We start from the raw sequence: 22,883 nt of genomic DNA, 5'->3' as shown, positions 1-22,883 counted from the left end.
GAATGTAACAAACACTATTTTGCCTTGTACAGATCCTAATGCGGAGCCCATTAAGTTACACCTTATACCACCCTACAAGCAGGCGGAAACCAACCATCATAAGAAAAGCCCAAATGACCAAATGCACAGCACCAGCTCCACTCTGAACAGCAGCAGAGATAGCTTTTATCTTTTGGGCTGCAAAAAAAAAAAAAAAAAAAGGCATGATTTTTATGCTTCTAACTAATATCTAAGCAATGCTTTAAATTCCTGCAAGCCTATTCCTTTGCAGCTACGGAGAAGTGTACGCCCAAGAAAAAAAAACACAATACACAAAGAAGCCCAGCCACTTGGGCTATCTTAACATACCTTGAGCAGTCCCAGTAAGCATCCATACGTATGCACAGCTAGGTCTGATTATTCAAATCCTGTTGCCTAGTATTAAGACTCAAATCTATATTTAAGCACCTAAGTAGGAATTACTACAGCTTTCTAAAGATGCTAAGCACCAAGAGCTCTTGTTAAGAGCTTGTCAAAGTACTGACCTTACTAATGAATTTGAGAAGAATGGTATTTTTGAGGTAAAACTTATCTGGAAAGTGAACCAAAAAATAAAACTTAGTACTAAACAGAGATACTTTGGTATAATTTTCACACTCTCCACTCCAAAGCCAGGAAGCCTCTGAAAACTTCTGCAGAACTTGAACCTTGCTGTTCTTACAGCTAAAGCCAAAAAGCTGCTTTTCCCTTCCGCAGCCTGTCTTGGCCTTTTCCCGGCAGGCAAATTCATATCCTGCAGACGAGCAGAACACAACAACAATATTTTAACTCAAAGAAAAAGACCAACTCTTTATTTTTCATTTGCTTTCTTGTAATTCTGATTCAAAATCAGTTTTCATATGAAGCCAGTGTTTTATCATTCCACAATCTCCTCTCTCCTGCATCATCCTGCATCAATTCCAAAAAAAATGGGAAAGACTATCAAACTCATCAAGATATACACCAAGTGCAATGGGTGTAGCAAGTGGAATTAGATCTAATATTTTGTATGGTCAAAAGATTAGCTTCAAATCCAAAAGACAACAAAAAATTTGATAAAGTAAATTTTAAATGCGCATTCTCCAGAAGTTGTACTTCTAGGTTCCTTCTTTTTTTGTCAAAAAATATGCACACATACATGGACATACACACATGAAATATGACCTTTCTGTTTATTACTTAAAATACAACTTTGAGGTCACATGATCCACTGACAGTATTTCCATAATAAGAAATCATCGATTATGACGTAATGATTTCAAGGTTAAGCACTTTCCCAAGTCTCACAGCTCTTGAAGTAGTTCCTTCTTTTCCTCAAAATATGTGTGAAACCACTCAATATGTTCAATCTTCTGTTTAACAGTGAGGTATGGGTTTTTCGAAAGCCCACAGATGACTAGTTCCATGAAATGGCGAATAGGTCCTTGCTTGGGAAAGTTTTCAAGATGTTTTTCCAGAAAGATATGTTCATGAAATTCAGCATCATCATCCATCCCTGACAGGAGGGACAAAAAAAAATGACAAGATGATTATCATACAAATTTAACAAAGTAAAAAGGGATATAGTTTCCAAATAATCTTAAATTAGTAAAATTAACAGTTCTCTGTGTGTCTTTTAATTCTTTTGCATAGTTCAACCACACAGAAGTGGAAGAAACTACAGAATTTTAAGACATTAATTTCTCCCTCTACATAAAATATGTCAGCATATATCACACTCCCATCTACATATTTACTTCCATTTTATGCACTCAGTTATGAGAAGATCTAACATTTAAATCAACTTTCCAGCTGGTAACATCACTGAAAGCTTATGTCAGGACAGGTGCAGGGGGAATAATTAAAAAAATAAATACATGTTGCTAAAAACCTGTTTATTTAATACATGGACATTTTGATACATCATAGGTATCACCTTTTAGATTGTGGACACTGTCTTAATAAAGTCTTTAAGAAAACACTGACTGCCTATATTCTGCAGAGGATTAAAGAATGCAAGCTAGTCCTGAACAAGTGGGCAATTTCATAAAATATCTAACACACACCTGGAATTGCAAGACATGGGTTTAAAATCCTATTGCTATCAAATGGGCATAGTAAACTGCTTTCCTAACATTTTCTGAATCTGTGAACGTATGCTGGTGTAAAAGTGTTTCATATCTCACCAGCTGCTACTTTTAAGTTATAATCCGCGCAAAAGAGAATGCATTCCAAAACATCCAGGAACACAGGACAAGGAATTTATTGTAGATTTCTAATCAAACACAGCTCAGGTCCTGTGGCAAATTTTTGTTCTCCAACCTATGGATTTTTTTGCTGCTGCTCATACAGTGATGCTAGCGTACACAAGTCAAAGACTCCGAATACAATTTCCTATGCAGAAAATAAAAGGCTGCTTTTGCAATTCCCAATTCAGAGATAAAAAAATCCCAAGGCAAACTAGATTTGCAATTGACAGTTTTTCTTCAGTTAGAGGTGAAAGTTTTTACTTGAACCCAATCTGCTACAGATTTGTAAATGAAATCTGCTACTTTTACTTGAAGTTTGTTTTGCAGAAAAAAAATATTGCATATGAACACTTCCAGATGCAAGAATGGGAAGTCTGTGTCATATACATATGGGTAAATGTTCTCCTGTACTAGTTGGGATACCTATAGTATTTGACAACATTATTTGGAGTATGAAAATAGACATTAAGCCATCTCAGTCCTAGGCTTCCTGCTATGTCAGATCTTCCTCCATTTCACAGGAGCATCACTGGGATGAGGAAGTCTACATCCTATTTGCAGTACATCCTATTCATTCAAGCACACATTATTTCTTAACTGTTTTAAACTTTAGGTACCACAAATGCCCAAAGGAGTTGGGAAATACTTCTAGTTTTCCCATAGATTTTACCCAGAAATATGTGTCTATCAATGCCAGCTACATGTCACTTATCTCCCTTGTCCTTAAAAAAAAGAGCACGTTTCCTCTCCAGAAGCTCTCTTTGGTTTTCACTATGTTAAAAGGAAAACAAGGTCATGTCAGCTTCAGCAGGAATAGCTCTGCTGTGCTTAGAAACCTAGGTCCACTTAGAGAAGCACAGAGATGATCCTTTTACCATGTCATCCACACTGACACTCCCCTATCAAGGGAAGGCAGAATCTCACTGTACCTAGATCTGCTGCTGGTTGCTTTCACAAGCTAACATCGCATCTAGATTTCCATACTTCTGTTGATCACAAAAATCCAAGCGAAATAAACCAATGAACCCACTACTGAAAGAATCTGAGTAACATTGACAGAAAAATTTGGCCTTTTGGATGTTCTTATTTTGGGAATAGCAGGTATCGGGAAAGATTACGTATAATTAGCATAATGTATAATTTCCATCTCTCTAACCTGAAAGAAATTAAACCTTTCATAGTCTCGCACAAAAATTCAGGTTAGAAGGAACCATTACATCATGTATTTTCATTTCCCATTTGTCAAAGACATTATATATAGTTTGGGGGTGAAGTGTTAAGTCCAAACATTTCAGTTAGGTCACATATTTCAGTCCTCAAAAATCTAAAATGTGCATCATGAAAAGAGACCACAATTACCCAAAGCATCAGAGGCTGAGACCTCTGCTGGGAACTGATTAGATGAGATATGCTCACATGACTCCCCCACTCCCAGCAAGCCATAACTTCTGCTGCATGGGAAGAACAAGCCTGTCCCTCACCGTCTCTTGCACTGTCCTCAGAAACCTAATTTGAAAGAATATTTAGGGTGGGAGTCTAAAGTAGAAGCAAGAAGTCACTCACTCTCAATATCCTATTTCCAATCCCCTATGTACTAAAACAGAAGGTCTGAGGAACTTCTCTAGCTAAAACACTAACCCTCCCACGAGGGTTAAACAGGACATCTCAAATGCAATGTCAGCCCTCGCAGGGAGTTGTACTGACATGCTCATAGTAAATAAAGATCAAGCATCTTGATCTAGTGAAAGATGACCCTGCCCATGGCAGAAGGGCTAAACAAGATGGTCTTTAAAGGTCCCTTGTATCCTAAAACGATACAATTCTAGGATTTTTAGAACAAGATTACTTGTGCCTTTACAGTAGGTCCCTAGAACAGACCCAGAACTAGTAAAACAAACTCAATCTAAAACGACTGTGTAACATTTGCCACCTCCCTTGGCAAACTGATCAAATGCTTCTCTGCTGGCAACAGCTTCACAGCAAAACAGCCAGAACAGGACTTGATGAACTTTTGCCTGTGGAAGGCATGAGGGGCAATTGAGGCATTACTTTTTTGAGACATTACTTCTCTGAGACTTCCATTAAACCTATCTCTTCAGCTCTAACAGTCTCTGTCCCACCAGAAGTATTTGTTCCTCACAATGAAGTGCTAAAGCAAAGTAGCACCAATAATCTGCACTATTCTTTTTAACCACTGCATTCTTAAGGATTTAAGTCATCAAGGCATAAACGCACAAGAAATCATTTTATGAAGGGACAAAAATCAATGTTTTTCCCAACTTTTTGCCACAGCAAGTCATGAAGCAGAACTAAAGCTACTATAAGTAGAAAAGGCAAGCAAGGAACAGGAGGAGTGAGACTGATGTTACGCAAGCTGCACTATTGGTTTGCCAATCTGGTAAAAATTAATCAGAGGGCAGAGAGATGAAGAGGATAAAATGGTATTTTTCTGCCTAATGGTGACTTTCAGCTGCATCAGAGAACAGAAAGCACGCGCAGGCTGAAGCGGGTAAGAGGGCAGCAGGGTCGGGGTTGGGGGAAGACTGCTACTGGGCACTGCAGCAAGTGAATATGTCTAGCCACATCTTCAGGTGTTCACATCAAGGCCAAAGCAGTTCTAAAAATCATGATCCTCCCCTGAAGCGTGAAAGCATAGCACAGTGACTTGGTAACACATTAACAAGAACACTGCAGATGCTCTGGACTCAAGAAAACCAGTTATAAGCAGTCTTCATTCTTTTTTATATTTCGTTTAAAACTTTAGAAGCGTTCATAATACCAAAAGTAGTGCATAATGCTAAAATACATGCTTCCCCAATAGAAAATTTAATTACACTTCTGTTTTTAAAGCCACGTGCCTGTGGCATGAAAGCAAAACCACACATTTCTTGATACAGAACAAGCCGAGGTAACATCCTATTGATGGAGATGACATTGAGAAGGAGAATCATTTATGTAGAGCCACTGAAATTACAGTATGCTGATATAATTGGAGAAAAGTTCTTTTAACTGTGCTTTGACATACCTGATCTGATTAACAGCCTGCGGCTGGCAGTTTGACAGGACAGAATTTACTGACTTGGTATTTCAACCTGAGAGGTGATAGATTTTGGAATGCTCCACTGGAATTTTCCACGTGACTAGTCTTTGTGGACAAATCAATAAAGATTCTTGTTTAAGTATATGTAAAGACTCTTTGTCCATTCGCCACCCCATCCCAGACAGCACGGTTCCGGCCACATTGCTGCAACAGAAAAACCATTGGCCGCCTAAGACGCCTGGTCCACTTACAGCCCCAGACAGCAGGGTTCCAGCCACATTACAACAACAGAAAAACCATTGGTCGCAGTGGTTTTAAGCCTGCAAAAACATGACTAGAATATACTCAGTTTTCTACATGATGGAACAAATTGATCCTGGGAGCAGTGATTAAGTTCTGTGAAGAAACTGCCAAAATAGGATGAGAATAAACATTAAGAAACAATGAACCACATTATGCAATTTGCAGCTCAGTATAGGACAGATTTTAATAGACTCCCAGCTTCAGATACTAACCTATTTTGCTTTCAGTCACTGAATCACTGCGAAGTAGTTCCGTTTGATGTTTTAAAGTCTTAAAAAAAAAACAAACCAAACCACAGCCAAGCTCTCCCTGAAGTTATGAAGTCCCCGTTCCTGAAATGCACACTTGCTTTCTGCAGTTTTTCTTCCATTCCTTAACATTCTCTCTCTCTCTCTCTCTGCTGGCTTAACTTTACCCAGAGATTCTTTTTTACTTTTAATGGTAATAAAAGTAAATACAATGCACCAAGATGTCTAGTTAAGATAGATGCCTGGAGTACGTGAAAATTGTGACTGTTTTTTCTTAGGAAACAGACAGAACAAAGTGAACAAACAACTGTTTAACACTCGGCCACTGCAGATATGGAACTGGCAGACAGCTGATTAGGATCCAGTAAGCCACTTGGTCTAAGAACCACACCAAAGACTAGAATCAGCGTTATAAAACATGCGGCAGTTTTAAGATTCCCCGTCCTCTGCTAGAAGCTTCTTTAAAGAAGGTACACAGTAAAAAAGTATTATGTAATAGACTTGAAAGGCCTTTTGGTATTGAAAGCATCAGGGCTGAGTGAGAAAGGGAGGGAGGAGGAGGGAGTTCTCCCTTTTTTGGCAGCAGCCAGCCCTGAGATCAGCCAAACCACCTGCAAGACTTCACCTGAAAAGTGCCAGAATGAGTTCATCCTAAGCATCTCTGACTTGGGACAGCTGGAAAGTTTTATTTGTTTACTATCAAATGCATGACTCACAGCTGAAACACTATGTTACAACAGTTAAAGGTCATAACATGCTCTAATTCTAATTCTCAAAAAAGACAGACAGATATTAAAAGTTAACAGTGCACGTACCAACTTCATTGTCAATTGGGAACTCCCACAGTATTCCTTCTTTTGTCCACTGGATCATCTCCTCAAAACCATTTCGGGGAGGCTGTGCAGTTATTGCTGCAATGGCCTTTGCAAATTCCAGATCCCAAATTGTTGGTGAAGATACTAAAAGAGAAATTTTGTAAAGATCTGTCAGCATGCCAAAGACTTCTCACAGGCTAAAACAAAGCCCTATTAACATTAATCTCTATGGAGAATTGTACCCTCAGCTCTGCAAATTTTTCTACCTTAGATGCCAGCATCACCTTCCTCAAATGAGAATTCTCTGTCGAAATAAAAGTCCATTAAATTCCCAAATGTCTGCTGAAAACATATTCTGAACTCCTATGGGACAATTTCTTCTTAAGCCTTTCACACAGAGCAAGAATTTAGCTTTCCACAATCTTTTTTAATTTTTGTTCTTTTTTTGTCTTTCACAAATTATACATACAAAAAACTCTTAACTTGACTGGTCCTCTCTACTAAAGAGTCTTGCTTACTACACAGTTTTCAGGTACTTCACAACTATACTTCAGGGAGACAAGCCAATCAACAAACAATAGCAATTCCTTCCCCAACGCTCCTAAGTGTTCCAGTTTTTGTCTCTCAGGCTTAAGAAATCCTGATTTCCTATTCTTCTCCCAAAATCCAACGGTCCCTTTAGGGATGCATCCTTCCTGATGCACATATACATATATATTTGTTTATTTATTTTTCAATCAAAGTGTACTCAAAACACAGTGGAGTTACTCTAATGGAGTTCCTGCCCTTCCACCCAGGAGCACTGGTCATGAGATCGGTCTGAACAGCATCAGTGGAGGAACAAGCTGTTACTAGAGGGCAGGGAGGAACCCCTCGGAGTGCCTTGGGCTACTGTCTCATGAGCCAGACTAAGTCACGCTCCCCCTTGTTTTCTTTTCTCCCCCAGTTATCAATTCACCCTAAGCTCCTTGGGACAGAGATCCTAATGTCAATTCAGATGTAATAGTCCATTTGAAGTGGATCATGGCAAATCAGCTATTATTTCACTACTCATAAGTGTAAGCATCTGGAACTAAGATGCAATTTCATCTTTGACTCAGTGGCTCACAAGTCAGCTGGATTTAAAAAAACAAACCTCTGCCCTCCTAAAAGAAAAAAAAAAAAAAAGGAGAAGAAGAAAGGGCAATCAGGGTAAGAAGTATTCAGTATTACATATTGAAAAGTGTCTTCATTTTTCATGTTAAATCAGAAGATACGTTTTCAAATTATTTCTTACTTAGCAAGGAAGTTTCCAGAACTATATTCCCTAGCTGCCTACTCTGATTTGAGAGCTGGCAATGAGAATAAAACATACCAGAATGAAATTATTGCCCACATCTTAAAGAATACCATCTTTTAACAACGCGCTACTAATAAATTTTCTAACCGAAGACAGCAGAAACTCAGTTTGTCAAGCCCGCAGTAAAAGTGATAAACATTATATTTTCATCTCCATAAAACAGAAAATACTATTTTAGGTTAACAGTTATGAATTGCTTTTTCAGGATACCAATTTAGTTCCCAGTTTGCATTCAAATTTTCAAAATAAACCTTCAATACATAACACAGAACTTGCCCTTCTGCAATGTATAAACAATGTTTTAACTCATTGTCTGCACTAATATGAGCCAAGAAAGTGAAAGCAAATGAATCAATCATTGTGCTGATATTTCCCAAGATTAACACAAATTTTTGTTATGAGGCTTAGTCAGTTAGCCAAGTAATAAGCTTCCTGGATCAGAATACATTGTAGATTTCCTTGAAGGTACCTGGAATCAAACAAGGAAACACCACATAAAAAGCTAAACATAGCTTATTTCTTAATATCTAATTACAAATCAAATAAATTCCACTTGCTTTCTTACACAAATTGTGCACATTCCAGTTTTGGGTTAAAAAAGTGCCTCTCAACTTCTTACCTAGCATGACCACTATGTGCCATTGTGTCTACTTCGGGCTAATGCAAAAAAAAAAGAAAGGTTAAATTCTCACTGTTTTTACCTGGGTAAATTTTATTCAACGCCAGTTACTTTAAGATCACATTTGTTAAGATAGCTAAGAACAAACACTGCATCATTCACTACGTTTTTATGTGTAAAATGGACCAACTGTAAGGAAATTGGCAATCTTAAAAAACAGCAAATAGAATTCCATTCTTATAAGCAACTTTCAGAGTCCACCACAGAGATGACTGCATTCAGAAACCTCACAGCCACAAGAAAATATGCAAATTGTCTGACAGTTTAATAAAGAAATTTAGAAACTACATATCATTTCCTAACATATGGGAGAGGAATACTATTTCTTCTGCAGGTGCTGGCTTTATATATAGTTCTAAGTCAATGCAATATCAAGTCTTTTTTCCAAAGGACCTCAGAATAGCTTAGAGAAATCAGCTTATTAAAGGCCAGTGCTAACTATGCACAGTTCAATTGTTCAGAAAGAAAAGTGAGGGAGGAAGTTCTTTTAAGTGCCTTGTCCATATTCACACACTCTTAGTTTTACTACAGACAGGGTTTTGGCTAATTAATGCATGAAAGCCATCCTCCTTACACAGTATTAACATTGTTCCTGCAGAGCTGTGCCATTCAGTCAGCATGAGGGTGGGACATACCTGTTCTGTCATTGTTTTTTATTTCTATCTTACATGCGTTTTGGCATGTATATTCGGTGGATAAGGAACTGGTTGGATGGACAAACCTAGAGAGTAGCAGTCAACAGATGTCCAGATGGAGATCAGCGACAAGCTGTGTTCCTCATGGGTCCATACTGGGACAAGTACTGTTTATTATCTTCATCAATGACACACAGCAAGACTGAGTAGATTCTGCCCCTCCACTCTACTCTGGTGAGATCCCACCCGGAGTATTGCATTCAGCTCTGGAGCCCTCAGCACAGGAAAGACATGGACCTGGTGAATCAAGTCCAGAGGAGGGCCACCAGAATGATCAGAGGGATGGAACACCTGCCCTGTGAAGAGAGGCTGAGAGAGCTGGGGTTGCTTATCCTGGAGAAGGGGAGGCTCCACCGAGACCTTATTGTGGCCTTTCAATACTTAAAGGGAGCCTACAAGAATAATGGGGACAGATCTGTTAGCAGGGCCTGTAGCAACAGAACAAGAGGTGATGGTTTTAAACTAAAAGAGGAGAGATTCTGACTAGATAAAAGGAAGACATTTTACAATGAGGATGGTGAAACATTGGAAGAGATTGCCCAGACAGCTGGTAGTTGCCCCAACCCTGGAGACATTCAAGATTAAGTTGGATGGGTCTCTGAGCAACCTGATCCAGTTGAAGATGTGCCTGCTAACAGCAATGAGGTTGGACTAGATAACTTCTTAAGGTCCCATTCAACTTGAAGTATTCTATAATTCTAAATATATATGAAGCGCTTCACATTAGGTAAAGCAAGCTGTCATTTGTCCACCACTTACAGGATCTTTCAAGCTACATATACAATATTAAAGAAGAGAAGACCACAAATCAATCAGAAGTATGGTCTTGGCATTTTTCTAACCTGCTTATGCTTAGCTACTCATAGAGCACACTTGTTTCCCTGGAATTTCAGCCTTGTGTTTCTTCATCATAAAAAGAACGCATCAGGTTTGCAACTTGATCAAATAAACGATTGGAGCTAAAATACTCATTCTCAAGGCTGGTTTTACGCTCAAAGATGTAAAACTGGCCTTAGTGACAAAAAAGCCAGTTTTACCCTTAGCAGCAGAATGTCCTGATTAGTACAGAAAACACTAATCTATGACACTGCGCAGAAGTTTTGCTTACTAAAAATCAGAGTTACATTAAAGGATTTTAATTTTTTTTTAAAGGTCTAAAAAGGGGGAAGTTAACAGGTCGTAAGTCTCCTTCACAACAGTGAATCTCCCGATACTCTAAAAATTCAGAACTTGGCTTTACTGGGTTTTTCATTATCGAATTTCCACTAACCTGTTTCCAGTGCAGTTTCTGTTTCTGTTTCTTTAGAAGCCTTAGTGAATATATTAAGCCTCTCTCCTCCTTTGAGATTTCTATAAACAAAAAAGAAAAACAATATTTAATATTTCACAACACTTCACAACATTGCCAGATAACAAATTTAAAAGCACAAAATATTCTCATGAACTAACAAATCTCTGGAGAAAAAAAAAAATGAGATAGTGACTCGCACTAAAGCCTCAGGCTTTTAACCAGAGAAAGTGTTTCCGACTTTATTATTTGCCTGTAACAGAGCTTTCCAAAACATTTCCATGTGAAAGAATGAGCATAAATCAAACATAATATTTGCAATAATTTTTAATGGAAATATTTAGGAATCTGAGCAAAGCTAAACAATACCAGACCACAATTTTAAATCTGCAACTAAAAAGTTAATCTGGTCATTTGGAGTTTTTCCTTGTAAAAATATTGCACAATTCAGGAAGAGAAAAGGCAACAGCTAAATCAAGCAATTCCTGCTTTATGGCATAAATAGCCTTTTTGGAAGATTATAGTCACCTTCCTTGCCAAACACTAAAATATATCTGTATGATATATTTTAAACAGCATCACCTTGCTGCTCTCTTCTGAATATAAAAATGTATCACACTAAACATCTATTTTTAATCATATTTATCTTTAGCATAAGCCTATAACAAAAAAAACCACACGACCAAAATTAATTTTTTATAAATGGAAACAAAGAAAAACCAATGCCTTTACCGTAGAACTCAATGAACTTTAGAACTAACTATTCTTTTAATTATTCCAGGTTTCATACACTGTGCAAGCATATAGTAACAACTCCTTTATTAGTTTATACTTCTAGATCATATTATTTCTACTCTTTCTAATTTTGAAAAACTTTTGAACCAGCACCTTAAATAAAGTATTTCTCACAGTTAGTCAAGAATCACAGCCTAGTAACAAAATTACTTCCATGTGACTACCAACTGTCTGATAATGATCCCCAGATTAAAATATCTATGCAGTGATTCAGCAACTGATAATTAAGTCAGTTCCCTTGCTCCTCAATTTGGCAGCTTACAGCTAAATGAAAATCCCAGGACAGAAATATTTAAGTTCAGAGGGCTTGGTCTAGAACCTTGTTCCACTTCTTCCCTTCAGCTTCCATTATAAGAAGCCCCTTTCTACAAGCTTTGCATCAGGAAAAGAAAATACTGCCTGCTGGCCTCACAATGTTGAAGAGGATCAAGACCCACACCTCCCTAACACACCTTAACAGTTTGGTAGTTCAAGAACAAGGAAGCTACTCGGAATCATTTCAGCAAGCAGGCTAAGTTCTGCTAATGACAGGCTACGAGCCACTTTTTTGCGTAGTCTGTGTGGCTCAATGCCTATGTTCCACTTTCTTCCGTATGGGGCATCACAATCCTCTGTTTATGATAAACTGAAATAGACCTCTTGGTCAAAGAGTGCTGAATACAGTAAGTTTACTCACTCATAAATTTAAGCTTTTTTTTTACCCCTTAGTTATCCAGAGTCTATCTTCCACATTATCTACACAAACACAAATGACTCCCCCCACTTCCAGTCCCTAACCCCAAGAAAAGGGGATTCATTTGCAAATTAAATTAATGATTTGAGAAGTTAATTTTGTTAAAACAGAAACTGCTAGGCAAAGGATATGTACTGAGAAGGAATACGAAGATGACCTACCATGGGAAAAATCAAAATACCACAGGCAAGAAAGCATACCTTACAAGAGTTAAAAAAAAAAAAACCCAAACCATTCCTTAATTCATTAAGAAATAAACTGGCCACACAAGCCAGCAGCAAGATAAATTAAAGGAACAGACAGAAATCATCATGTTAATTATGAAGTTAATTTCATAATATCACAGACAACATGATTATACGAGTCTATGTTTCAAATCCAGAAATCAATTACAGAATGAGTTATCAGTTGCCACGAAGAGGTAAAAAAAATTAAAAACCCAATTTTAAAATCACTTTAGAACTCCAACAAAATGGATGAAACTTATCTAAACAAGGAACATTTACCAAAGTTTTCCATTAGATGAAAGTAAGCCTTTAACGCTTCCATTTCCAAAAAAGTTGAGAAAGTGTGGTAAATTTGCATTATCCATAAGTGAGAGTAATTTAAACTAGTTAAAACAAACACAACTACATTTCAGCACCAAGTATTTTTAATTACCTTAAAGTTAATATTAAAAGAGTGTGCATTACTTGATTAGCTGGCTAACATTAACTAATGTGTTCAATCCTAACAGCACTTTTCTTGAAGAATACTTAAGTAACTTCTTTGAGCTCTGAAGCATCATGGTAACATGAGTATGTACAACAATTTAAAATATTTTACATTAGTCATTTTTTTGCACAGTCCTTCTACTGGACGGGAACACAACAAAATTACCTTCTGGAGTCAAAAGTCTGAGATGACAATCTTCCACGCCTGAGCCCCTGGCCATCTTCATCCAAATCCAAGGAAATGCGATTGGATATCCTCACACCTCTCTGAGCCTGAGGCTGCCTTTTAACTGCCATTTCCGAAATAACATTACTGAAATAAAAAATACGAACGTAAAAACTCAGTGAATTGATAAAGCAAGGAATTTCTTCACATGTACTAACCAGACACTCTATTCTCAGTTGGTTTCATAAGCTCCTATAAGAGAGAATTAATTCTAGATTTCTCACAAAATTGCACACATTTTCAGGTTATCAAACATTCAAGTCTTACTTTTTAAACTAACTCAGTTGTTACATTCGATATGGATTAAATGAAAAGTGCCATTTTAGCCTACTGAATCTACAATGAACACTTTCTCTGAATTTATTTAGTTTCCAACTAAAACACAAGTTTCATGTATCTGCATACCAACATTCAAAGAGCATGTTTGGCATGTTCTGCTTAAATAAATAAGGAATTTCCTTGGATACAAGGAATACACTGAAATAGGGAGGTAAATATCACCACTTTTTGGACAGGAATCTACACTGCCCAGCGACAGGGCTGTTCAGCTGCAGACCAAAAGGAAGCTTGCCCTTCACACATCAGCTGACACGGGTCAATCAGCCTCCCTAATAAGTAGGTCACCTTTCCTGATCCACTGCAATCTGTTGCATTGCGTAACCATATTATGGCATTAGCGGACCACATCTTCCTTTGTAATTCTGTAGCCAAAATCACATCGAAGAGCAAATGCTCTGATCTCTTCTGCAGCGGTCTGCAGTTCATTCGGAACACAAAGGGCAAAATAAACCACCTTTCTGCCTCTGCTGATTAGTCCCCTTAACTGGTAAGTCTGTTAGTTGGTGAAGACCAAGCTGATAAATCTTCCTTGCAGCTACCCTTCCCTCCCAACCCCTTCCAGTAACATGCAGTCATCCAAAATTGCAGTGCTCAAGTTTTCAAATTTACTGCATGTCCATCTTACTAAATTGTGAATGAAGTTCAAGCTATGGTTTTGGTAGGTTAAGTCAAAAGAGATTTTTTTTTTTATTAACAAGAAATACTTCTGAAAAACTGTAAAAGGTAATTGCCACAGCAACACAGTAGGATTTTCTCTTTGGTCTTAGGTGTGATTTCAAATGCCAGAAAAGAATAGCACATCGCTTCAAGTGCTTACTCTGAAAGAAAGGCATCTGAAAACAAGTTCTAAATAATTTCATTTTAATCTTAAAAGAAAAAGCAATCTCAGGTTATCTAGAAATTACTCAATTAAGCGCCTACTGGAATTAGTGAGCTGGTGTTGGGCAAGAGGCTTGACACACTTGTGAGGGTCAAGGGGACACAATTCCTAAGGTCAGTCACACACAGCCCAGCCCAAGTGCTTGATTGGTTGTGGCTGGAGTCTTCCCCTGCTACAGTGCGATCAGGCTTCCTCAGCAAAGCTCTTCTCACAGCCGAGCTTCATTTATTTGTGGTTTTGCACAGTATGTCTGGGCAGAGTACGCAACCAAGCTATTAGAACATCCAGTTGATGGTATCATATTCTCACCGGGAAATCCTAATGTCACTCCATCATTGGTATACAAACACTTCTGGCAGCAACATTCACCACTCCATCATTAAAAGTGTCCCTGTGTTATCTAAAAATAAATCTACAAAGACGTTTTTAGCGTCTTTGGTAATGAAAACCATCAGATTACAAATTCATATTCCAACCTCTGTGTACCTACACTGGTTGAGATCTATACTATTACCTCACATCACAACATGAGCTTAAAAAATAAGCTCCTAGATAACTTTGCCTTCCACAAATGAGAAAAGGTAGTGCTTTTGTAACCAGCACAGATCTTCTGTCCTTCCTGATCACCAATCAATAATTACGACTCCAAAAACAGAGGCCCAAGGAGCTCTGGATATATTTTAGCGTAAGCTCTGAATTACTTTATTTCTTCTTCACCCAAACCAGGAGCTGAAATTTCAGCTTGGCCACTGTTTCTATTTTGGTATAGTGCTGTTGTAATTTCCATTGAATGAAACTTCATCCCACACTAAGAAAAATAAATTTCTGCATCGTTAATATTTTCCCTTCCTAGTGAACACGCTGTCCTCGCGCTGTCTACAAAACAAGGTGATGAGATGACTGCATACAACAGTGACCTCTGGAGGCCATACCACAATCCTGGAAACAAAAACCCTAGTGAAAACCAAGAGGTGCGGACAGCATACAATTTATTTCATACCCTCACAAATCTCAACAGTAGCATTGCAAATTTTTTGCAGTTGAGCATTATACAGCCCTCCAGCATGTGCAGGTATTTAATGTGTAAATAGTTTTAAATAATAGAGGAATATATATATATTAGCTTTGTAAATGTGTTGGCATATTAAATGCAAAACTACTCTGGCAAAAAACGGAGTTAAACTGCCCATAATCTCTTGCTGTCAAATAAAAATCAACACAAAATAATCACATATGAATAAAATTCATTGCTTTCTAATATATGAAAAGCATTTTTGTGCCTTCTGCTGGTTTTTTTAAAATGAACAGTTTTAACACTGATCAGAAAGCAGAAAGCATCAAATTAACCTCAAGGTCTAACTGTGAAAGGTTACTATTAATCAAGTTTTCAGTCACAAAAATCAGCAGGAGTTGTTGGCCTTTCTAAAAAACTCACTCATTGATAGTTTCAAACTTTCACCTAACTATTAAGGAAGAAAACCAAACTTTTACTGTAGGATCAACTGCAACCTCAGCAAGTTTGCAGATGAAACCAAGCTGAGTGGTGCAGCTGACACACCTGAGGGACTGGATGCCATCCACAAGTACCTGGACAAGCCTGAGAAGTGGGCCTGTGGGAACCCACTTCTCATGAGGTTCAACAAGGCCAAGTTCAAGGTCCTGCATCTGGGTCAGGGCAATCCCTGTTACTAATAGAGGCCGGGGGATGAAGGGACTGAGGGCAGCCCTGCAGAGAAGGACTTGAGGGTACTGGTGGATGAGAAGCTGGACATGAGCTAGCAATGTGCACTCGCAGCCCAGAAAGCCAACTGTATCCTGCCTGCATCAAATGAAGCGTGACCGGTAGGTCAAAGGAGGCGATTCTGCCCCTCCACTCTACTCTGGTGAGACCCCACCCGGAGTACTGTATTCAGCTCCAGAGCCCTCAGCACAGGAAAGACATGGACCTGTTAGAGACAGTCCAGAGGAGGGCCACCAGAATGACCAGAGGGATGGAACACCTCCCCTGAGAAGAGAGGCTGAAAGAGTTGGGTTGCTCATCCTGGTGAAGAGGAGGCTCCAGAGAGACCTTATTGTGGTCTTTCAACGCCTAAATGGGGCTTGTAAGAAAGAGGAGTACAAACATTTCAGTAGGGCCTTCTGTGATAGGACAAGGGGTGATGGTTTTAAACTAAAAGAGAGGAGACTGAGACCAGATACAAGGAAGAATTTTTTTTTACAATGAGGGTGGTGAAACACTGGTACAGGTTGCCCAGAGAAGTGGTAGATGCCCCATCCCTGGAAACATTCAAGGTCAGGATAGATAGGGCTCTGAGTAACCTGATCCAGTTGAAGATGCCTCTGCTCACTGCAGAGCAGTTGGACTAGATGACCTTTTAAGATCCCTTCCAACCCAAACTATTCTATGATATTATGATTCTTTTAAGCATATAATAAACATTAACATCTATTCCCAGGGACAACTAAGTTAGTTCACAAGGCCGCCTCAGGGAGTAGAACTTGCCAACTCAAATCAGAGCAAGCCAGCCATGACATTCCAAGCCAACCAAAAATGCTGTGTTTGGTTGAGGGAAATGCATTTTCCTAACCATAGTGATTCATCCACAAGCACGTTCTAAAATATTGTAACAGCATATCTTAACCCAATGACCAACCACAAAGCGGCACTGTATAGTTGCAGGGACTTCAGCTTTTCAATTTCTTAAGAGTTTAAACTCTCTTTCAGGTGAAAAAAAGCCCTTTTGCTTAAGACTACAACTTCCTTAGACGTCTGCCTCCTTCCAGAGTAGCCACAGCCAGGCAAGCGCTTCAGGGAAAGTGCAACAGGTGCTGAGGAGAGTGAGCCCTTTTTGCCAGTAGGCAGACCAAACACACTTAGAGGAGAGTATATATACCTCAAGAAATAGATACAGCCCATATGAGGTTAGCCACGGCATGTATTAGCTCCATCTGAATCACTACGGTCCTCCAACATCTCAACAGGAACTGAAGTAGGTTCCAGTTACATCGAAGTTGGTCACCCATGGCCAACACCATTATTAAGACATTTGTGTGTTCTGCCCTTCTGAAAACTCCATTGACAGAGACGGAACAACCTCACTGGTAATTAACAGCTTACTGAACGTACTCTTTATATAAAATATTCCTTCTTTCTGCTCCTTACACTATTGTCTCTTAGTTTTTTGGTGATACTGCACACAAAATCAAAGAAAAATGCAGACACACATTGATATTACATTAAACAGACCTCTAACCTTTAAAGCGATTCATTCTAGCTCCACAAGCCTATGGAGAGATAAGCTTCTGTGGAGTTCTCAAGATGTCCTCTATTCAGGCTGAGAGGACATTATGAAAACAGAGCACTCACACAGCCTTTGGAGATGCTTACGTGCACTACCATACTTCCTCCTCAAATAGCACACACTTCACGTGTTTGGAGAGAATTTCATTCTGTTCTCCACAACCCCCATTAGTGCTCTTGGTAGAGAGAATCATAAATACAGGCTAAAAGGGAAACTTGCACAGTTTCTCCCCTTTACCTTCACAACCTCTGAGAAACAAAAAAATTCTTTAACAAAGTTATTCACCAAATACTGCGCTTCCCAATCTATTTGCAAACATCTAACTTGACCTATTTGCAAGTGTCTGTTACATTCTTCCTTAGTTTTCACTCACATAAAGGGCAGACACCAGCCACAAACATCATTAGTTTCTTGGCTACTGTTTGCAGCTCATTGATAAAAATACAAAGCAGATCCTTTACTGATCTCTAGAGCAACCTAAAAATTCATTGGTAAAAGTTAAACCCTGGTTTGGGACCAAATCATTTTCACAGAACAAACTAAAATTGAGATAAGCAGCTTGCAGTTCACAATGCAAACAATGATAATAAAAGGTTTCACATTCCCATTTTGCTGAATATACCACTTTCTGTTTATTTCAGTGTTTCACCTAGACTTAATGCCTTACTTTCTGAGTAGTCACCTGAACATTAGCCAGAAAAAAAAAAGGGGAATGAGAAGATCTGTCTTTAGCCATCATCCAAAAAAGCAGTATGCACAACTGTTTCAGTTTCCAAACAAATGTTTCTCATCTGTTTGAAAGCCGCACTGGAAAGAGAGTTAAGCCAAGAGATGAGTTCCTTGGGTTGACTGGAAAGTTTTGAAAGGAAGGGTGGGGCTATAAACAGCGCTGCTCTAGTTCAGTTCTGCAGAGTCGTCATGAAAATTCACCAGTCCAGACAGAATGTCTGAAACATTTACAAATCCATCCATTGTGCAAGAACTTCGAAAGCTTGGGGGCGGGGGGCGGAAAAACCAAACAAACGCAAACAAACCTGTTATTTTGCTAGCCTGTCAATGAAAGTAATGATCCTGGGCAGGAAAACAATTCCATTTCTGCAAAACCATTTTAGAACGAGGACAGCAAAATTTAGGGAGTTTGGTAGAACCAAACCAATGAAGCTTCCATTATTCATTACTTTCAAGTATAACCTGTCCAAATGTGTCTTTCAGGGTCACCTTTCCAACACTGAATCCAGTCGCCTTCAAGACAACATTGCAAAATCAGAATTTTTAATATTTCCGAGAATAACATTCAATATACGAACCGTAAGTTAACAATTCCCCCCTTTTTCTGTTTATCTGTGGTTTCTTCATGTCGTCTTAGTTGTGCAAGTAGTTCTGATTCTGTCTGTTTCTTGTTGAGTGGTAGGGACGATGCAACTGCAGCAACTGCCTCCACCAGTTCTGGATTTAAAGGTTTGCCTCTGTAAGAGACACAATAGATAAGGACACACGAAAAAATAAAAGCCTTAATATATTTAAACTGTAATTTCTGTATTGTCATTTTGTCTTAATAACACAGAAGTTACAGCTACACATTATGCCAAATAAGGGTGCAGGTGGCCAGCGGGAAGGCTAGGTTTGCCTTATGTTGCACTAATTATCAGCTGCTAAATGACACTGACAAAATGTTGTACTCAAGTGGCCAAAGAGCACAGGCAGCACAGACCTGCAAGATTATAAATGAAACACGGTGGGGAGCCATCAGTGCGTCTCGACAAACATGATGTCATTTGTAATTTTGGGTTAGGCTTTCTTTTTTATTTTCCTCAGCTTTAGCATATTTTATCCGAACAGTATTTCTCCCCTACCATTACAATACCTTCCCAGAGACAGCTACTAGTGCTACCTTTTGTTACAAAAAGTAACATGCTGTAGAAAGCACACATCTTTTATCCAGATTCTCTCCCATGACTTACTGCAATCTACATGTATACTACATGCCCTTACAAGGCTCTTTTCCATACTTGGAAATGGCTTTTGATGCTTTATTTTGTTGTAGATAGTGAAAAAAAAAACCCAAACAAATAATTTGTAAAAAAGGAAAAAAAAACAGGCTAAGAAATGTTTCTTATACTTTACCGCTGGGTGTCTTCTGTAGTTTTCTGAAGCATAGTACCTTCACTGTCCAGGCCATTCAGCTTGTTTGTGGCTTGCTTTTTGTTCTCACGTGTTTTTAACTCTTGGAGTTTCTTCCTGTAGCTCACTTCTACTTTCATATTCCCAATAATGTCTAATAATTTTTGCTTCGGTGTTTCTGCTGTGCCCTCCTGATTCTTTGATGCCACTTCAGTGGTGCTTTTTTTGGAAGCAGTAGATTCATCCTTTTCATCAGAAAGCACGCTGCTTGTGCTGAAGAGTTTCTGTATTTTGCTAGATGACATAGAAAGAGTTAAAAAAATACATACATCAAAAGTCAGAAGGTACCAACAGAGCTCAAGGCTAAGTTTTGTAAACCTACAAAAAAACCCAACAGTTACAACTCTCTAGGCCAAAATGAGTATGTTAAGTACATGAACAACATTTACCTTTTGACTTTTGAGAAGGACTAGGACATTGCTTAAAACTCTTGATTATTTATAGTTTCTTCATCACAAGACACAACTAAACAATTTCATTTCCTCCACAAATAAATTGTGTTTAACCTAGGAACTTAGAATTTTAAAGTATCCCTGCATTAGGTGGCAGACAGAGTTTGAATCTACTGGTATTTGATATTTAAATTTACCAGTATTACAAAAAACACTATAACTCAAAATGAGGCAAAGAGATCATTTCTAGCCACATGAAAAAAAAGACACGGCACATACATTTAGCTTCATATTGGTTTACACTTGTGGGACTACTATGGATCATATTCCCCCACTTCATGTCCTGCAATAAAGCAGCCAAACATTTGTGCAGCTTTATGAGGAAATGGATCCTGTTGCAAGATAACCCAGTAACAAACAAAAAAGTTATTTTGGTTGTTTTTCCATCCAGAACAGCTCCTCTACCTAGCTGACTACATCACTGCAAAAGCTAAACCTGGCATGGTGCAGAAACTACCATAGAATTCAAAGAACTGTTCTCTTTAATGCTCTAAAATGAAAAGTTTAAATTTTCAAATTCCTAACTATGTTTCTGTTTTAAAACCACCTTCACATTACTAAACTAAACCAAAAAAATTACAACTAAATATTTATTTTGGATCCAAATAAACCACTTCAACACATCTGAAAGAATTTTTAAATATTTCCCCACACACCCACCCGCCTCTCTTTGGATAAACAAGAAAATACTTCTAGTATCAGCAGGCATACTCTATTACTTCAGTCACTCTGCACTCAATAAATTGCCGGCATTAAATTGTCAGCATTAAAATCTTACTTTCAATGTTGAAAAGTAACAGGAATATTTAAGGAAAGCTTCAGAAACACATTATTGAGAAGATGGTAGGAGTCCTGCTGTTTTACATAGAGCTATTCTCCACTTTTTCAAACATGTTTTTCATTAATTCAAGCTACACATCCCCTAAAACCATTCATCCATTCAGAGATCTTTGCTTATAGCACCAGAAAAACACAGCAAGACTGCATGCCAGTAGAAAACTGCAGTATGCATTACTGTATTTTATCTACCATCAGGTTTGTCTTCTGCTCAGAAGCCTAGTCTTAGAAAGCAACTGCAGCTGCAAAAAGAAACCAAGCTGTTTTACATATGAGACTATCACAGTACCAGAGCTTGTTCAAAAATATTGAAGAGCTTTGAAATTGCTTTGGGCATATACTTGTGCTGACGGGAAGCATCACTCTTCTGACAAACAAGCTGTCAAACCATGTTCAGGCCACGCATACCCACCACAGGTTGGCAAAGACCTTTAAGATCATCAAGTTCACCACTGAACCACGTCCCTAAACACCACATCTACACATCTTTTAAGTACCTCCAGGGATGAGGACTCCACCACTTCCCTGTGAATCCTGTTGTAATGCTTGACAACGCTTTCAATGAAGTAACATTTTCTAATATACAATCTAAACATCCCCAGGCACAACTTAAGACCATGTCCTCTTGTCCTATCACTTCTTATCCGGGAAAAGAGATCAGCACCCACCTCACTACAATCTCCTTTCAGGTAGCTGTAATAAGGTCTCCCCTTAGCCTCCTTTTCTCTGACTTTGCTGCCTTTCTTTGGACACACTTCCGCACCTCAATATCTTTCTTGTAGCGAGAGGCCCAAAACTGAACAAAGTATTTGAGGTGTGGCCTCACCAGTGCTGAGTACAGGGGGAGATTCACTTCCCTGCTCCTGCTGGCCACACCATTTCTGATACAGGCCAGGATGCGGTTGGCCTCCTGGGCCACCTGGGCTCACTGCTGGCTCCCGCTCAGCACAGCTGCCGACCAACACCCACAGGCTCCAAGATGAGAAGGATGCCCCATCCCTGGAGGTGTTCACGGCCAGGCTGGATGGGGCCTTGGGCAGCCTGATCTAGGGGGATGTCCCTGCCCATGGCACGGAGATGGGAACTGGATGATCTTTAAGGTCCCTTCCAAGCAAAACTATTCTATGAGAAGGACGGCAAGGAAAGCGACACGAGAAACACAAGCCGAACCCCTCCCGCCCCCGGTGCCGGCAGCACGCCAGGACAGACGGCCTCCCGGGACAGCGGGACAGCGGGCCCCGCCACGATCACCGCAAGGAGCCGCTACAACGCGAGGCTCCCGCAACGCGCGGCGCCGAACGGGAGCGACTTCCCCCGAGCACACAGCGCCCGCTCTCTCCCGCCGCCGCCCTCCCTCTCCCCCAGGGCGAAGGATTATCGGGGAGGTACCTGCGAGGCCTCCCCGCCGCCTCCCTGCCGCCTGCCGCCCCGGCCACGAGCCGCCCGGCCAGGCGCCCGGGGCCACCCAGGCCCCACATGGCTCCCGCGGCCCCGCCCCCCGCGCTGCCGGCCGGAAACAGCGGCTGCGCCCGGCGTTCCGCGCACCCCGCGTTCCGCCCGCCTCGCGGTGCCGGCTGCGAGCCGGGGAGGCGCTTAGTGCTTGCAGAAAGCCGGGTAACCGCAAGGGTGCGGGGCACAAAGCACTGGAGCAGCTCTGCTGTGACAGCCTCGTGAGATTCAGCAAGGCCAAGTGCAAGGTCCTACCCCTGGGTCGGGGCAGTCCCCGGTTTCAATACAGGATGGGGGATGATGTAATTGAGAGCAGCCCTGCA

At 39.7% G+C, this 22,883-nt stretch overlaps 1 protein-coding gene across 1 annotated transcript; it reads right to left on the bottom strand.

The window, feature by feature from the left end:
* Positions 1-1,171: 1,171 nt before the first annotated feature.
* Positions 1,172-22,616, bottom strand: MRPS31 (mitochondrial ribosomal protein S31). The gene is made up of 7 exons (XM_069881771.1): positions 22,501-22,616; positions 19,766-20,056; positions 18,949-19,107; positions 13,061-13,207; positions 10,636-10,715; positions 6,653-6,796; positions 1,172-1,513 (listed from the first exon to the last, which is right to left on the bottom strand). The coding sequence occupies exons 1-7, from the start codon at positions 22,587-22,589 to the stop codon at positions 1,302-1,304; spliced, it is 1,122 nt and encodes a 373-aa protein (XP_069737872.1). The 5' UTR covers positions 22,590-22,616; the 3' UTR covers positions 1,172-1,301.
* Between the last annotated feature and the right edge of the window lie 267 nt (positions 22,617-22,883).

Source organism: Phaenicophaeus curvirostris, chromosome 1 (assembly GCF_032191515.1).
Source record: "Phaenicophaeus curvirostris isolate KB17595 chromosome 1, BPBGC_Pcur_1.0, whole genome shotgun sequence".
In the NCBI taxonomy this organism is placed as follows: domain Eukaryota; kingdom Metazoa; phylum Chordata; class Aves; order Cuculiformes; family Cuculidae; genus Phaenicophaeus; species Phaenicophaeus curvirostris.
The sequence above is the reverse complement of the archived record's forward strand: the minus strand, read 5'-3'. Positions and strand labels throughout refer to the sequence as shown.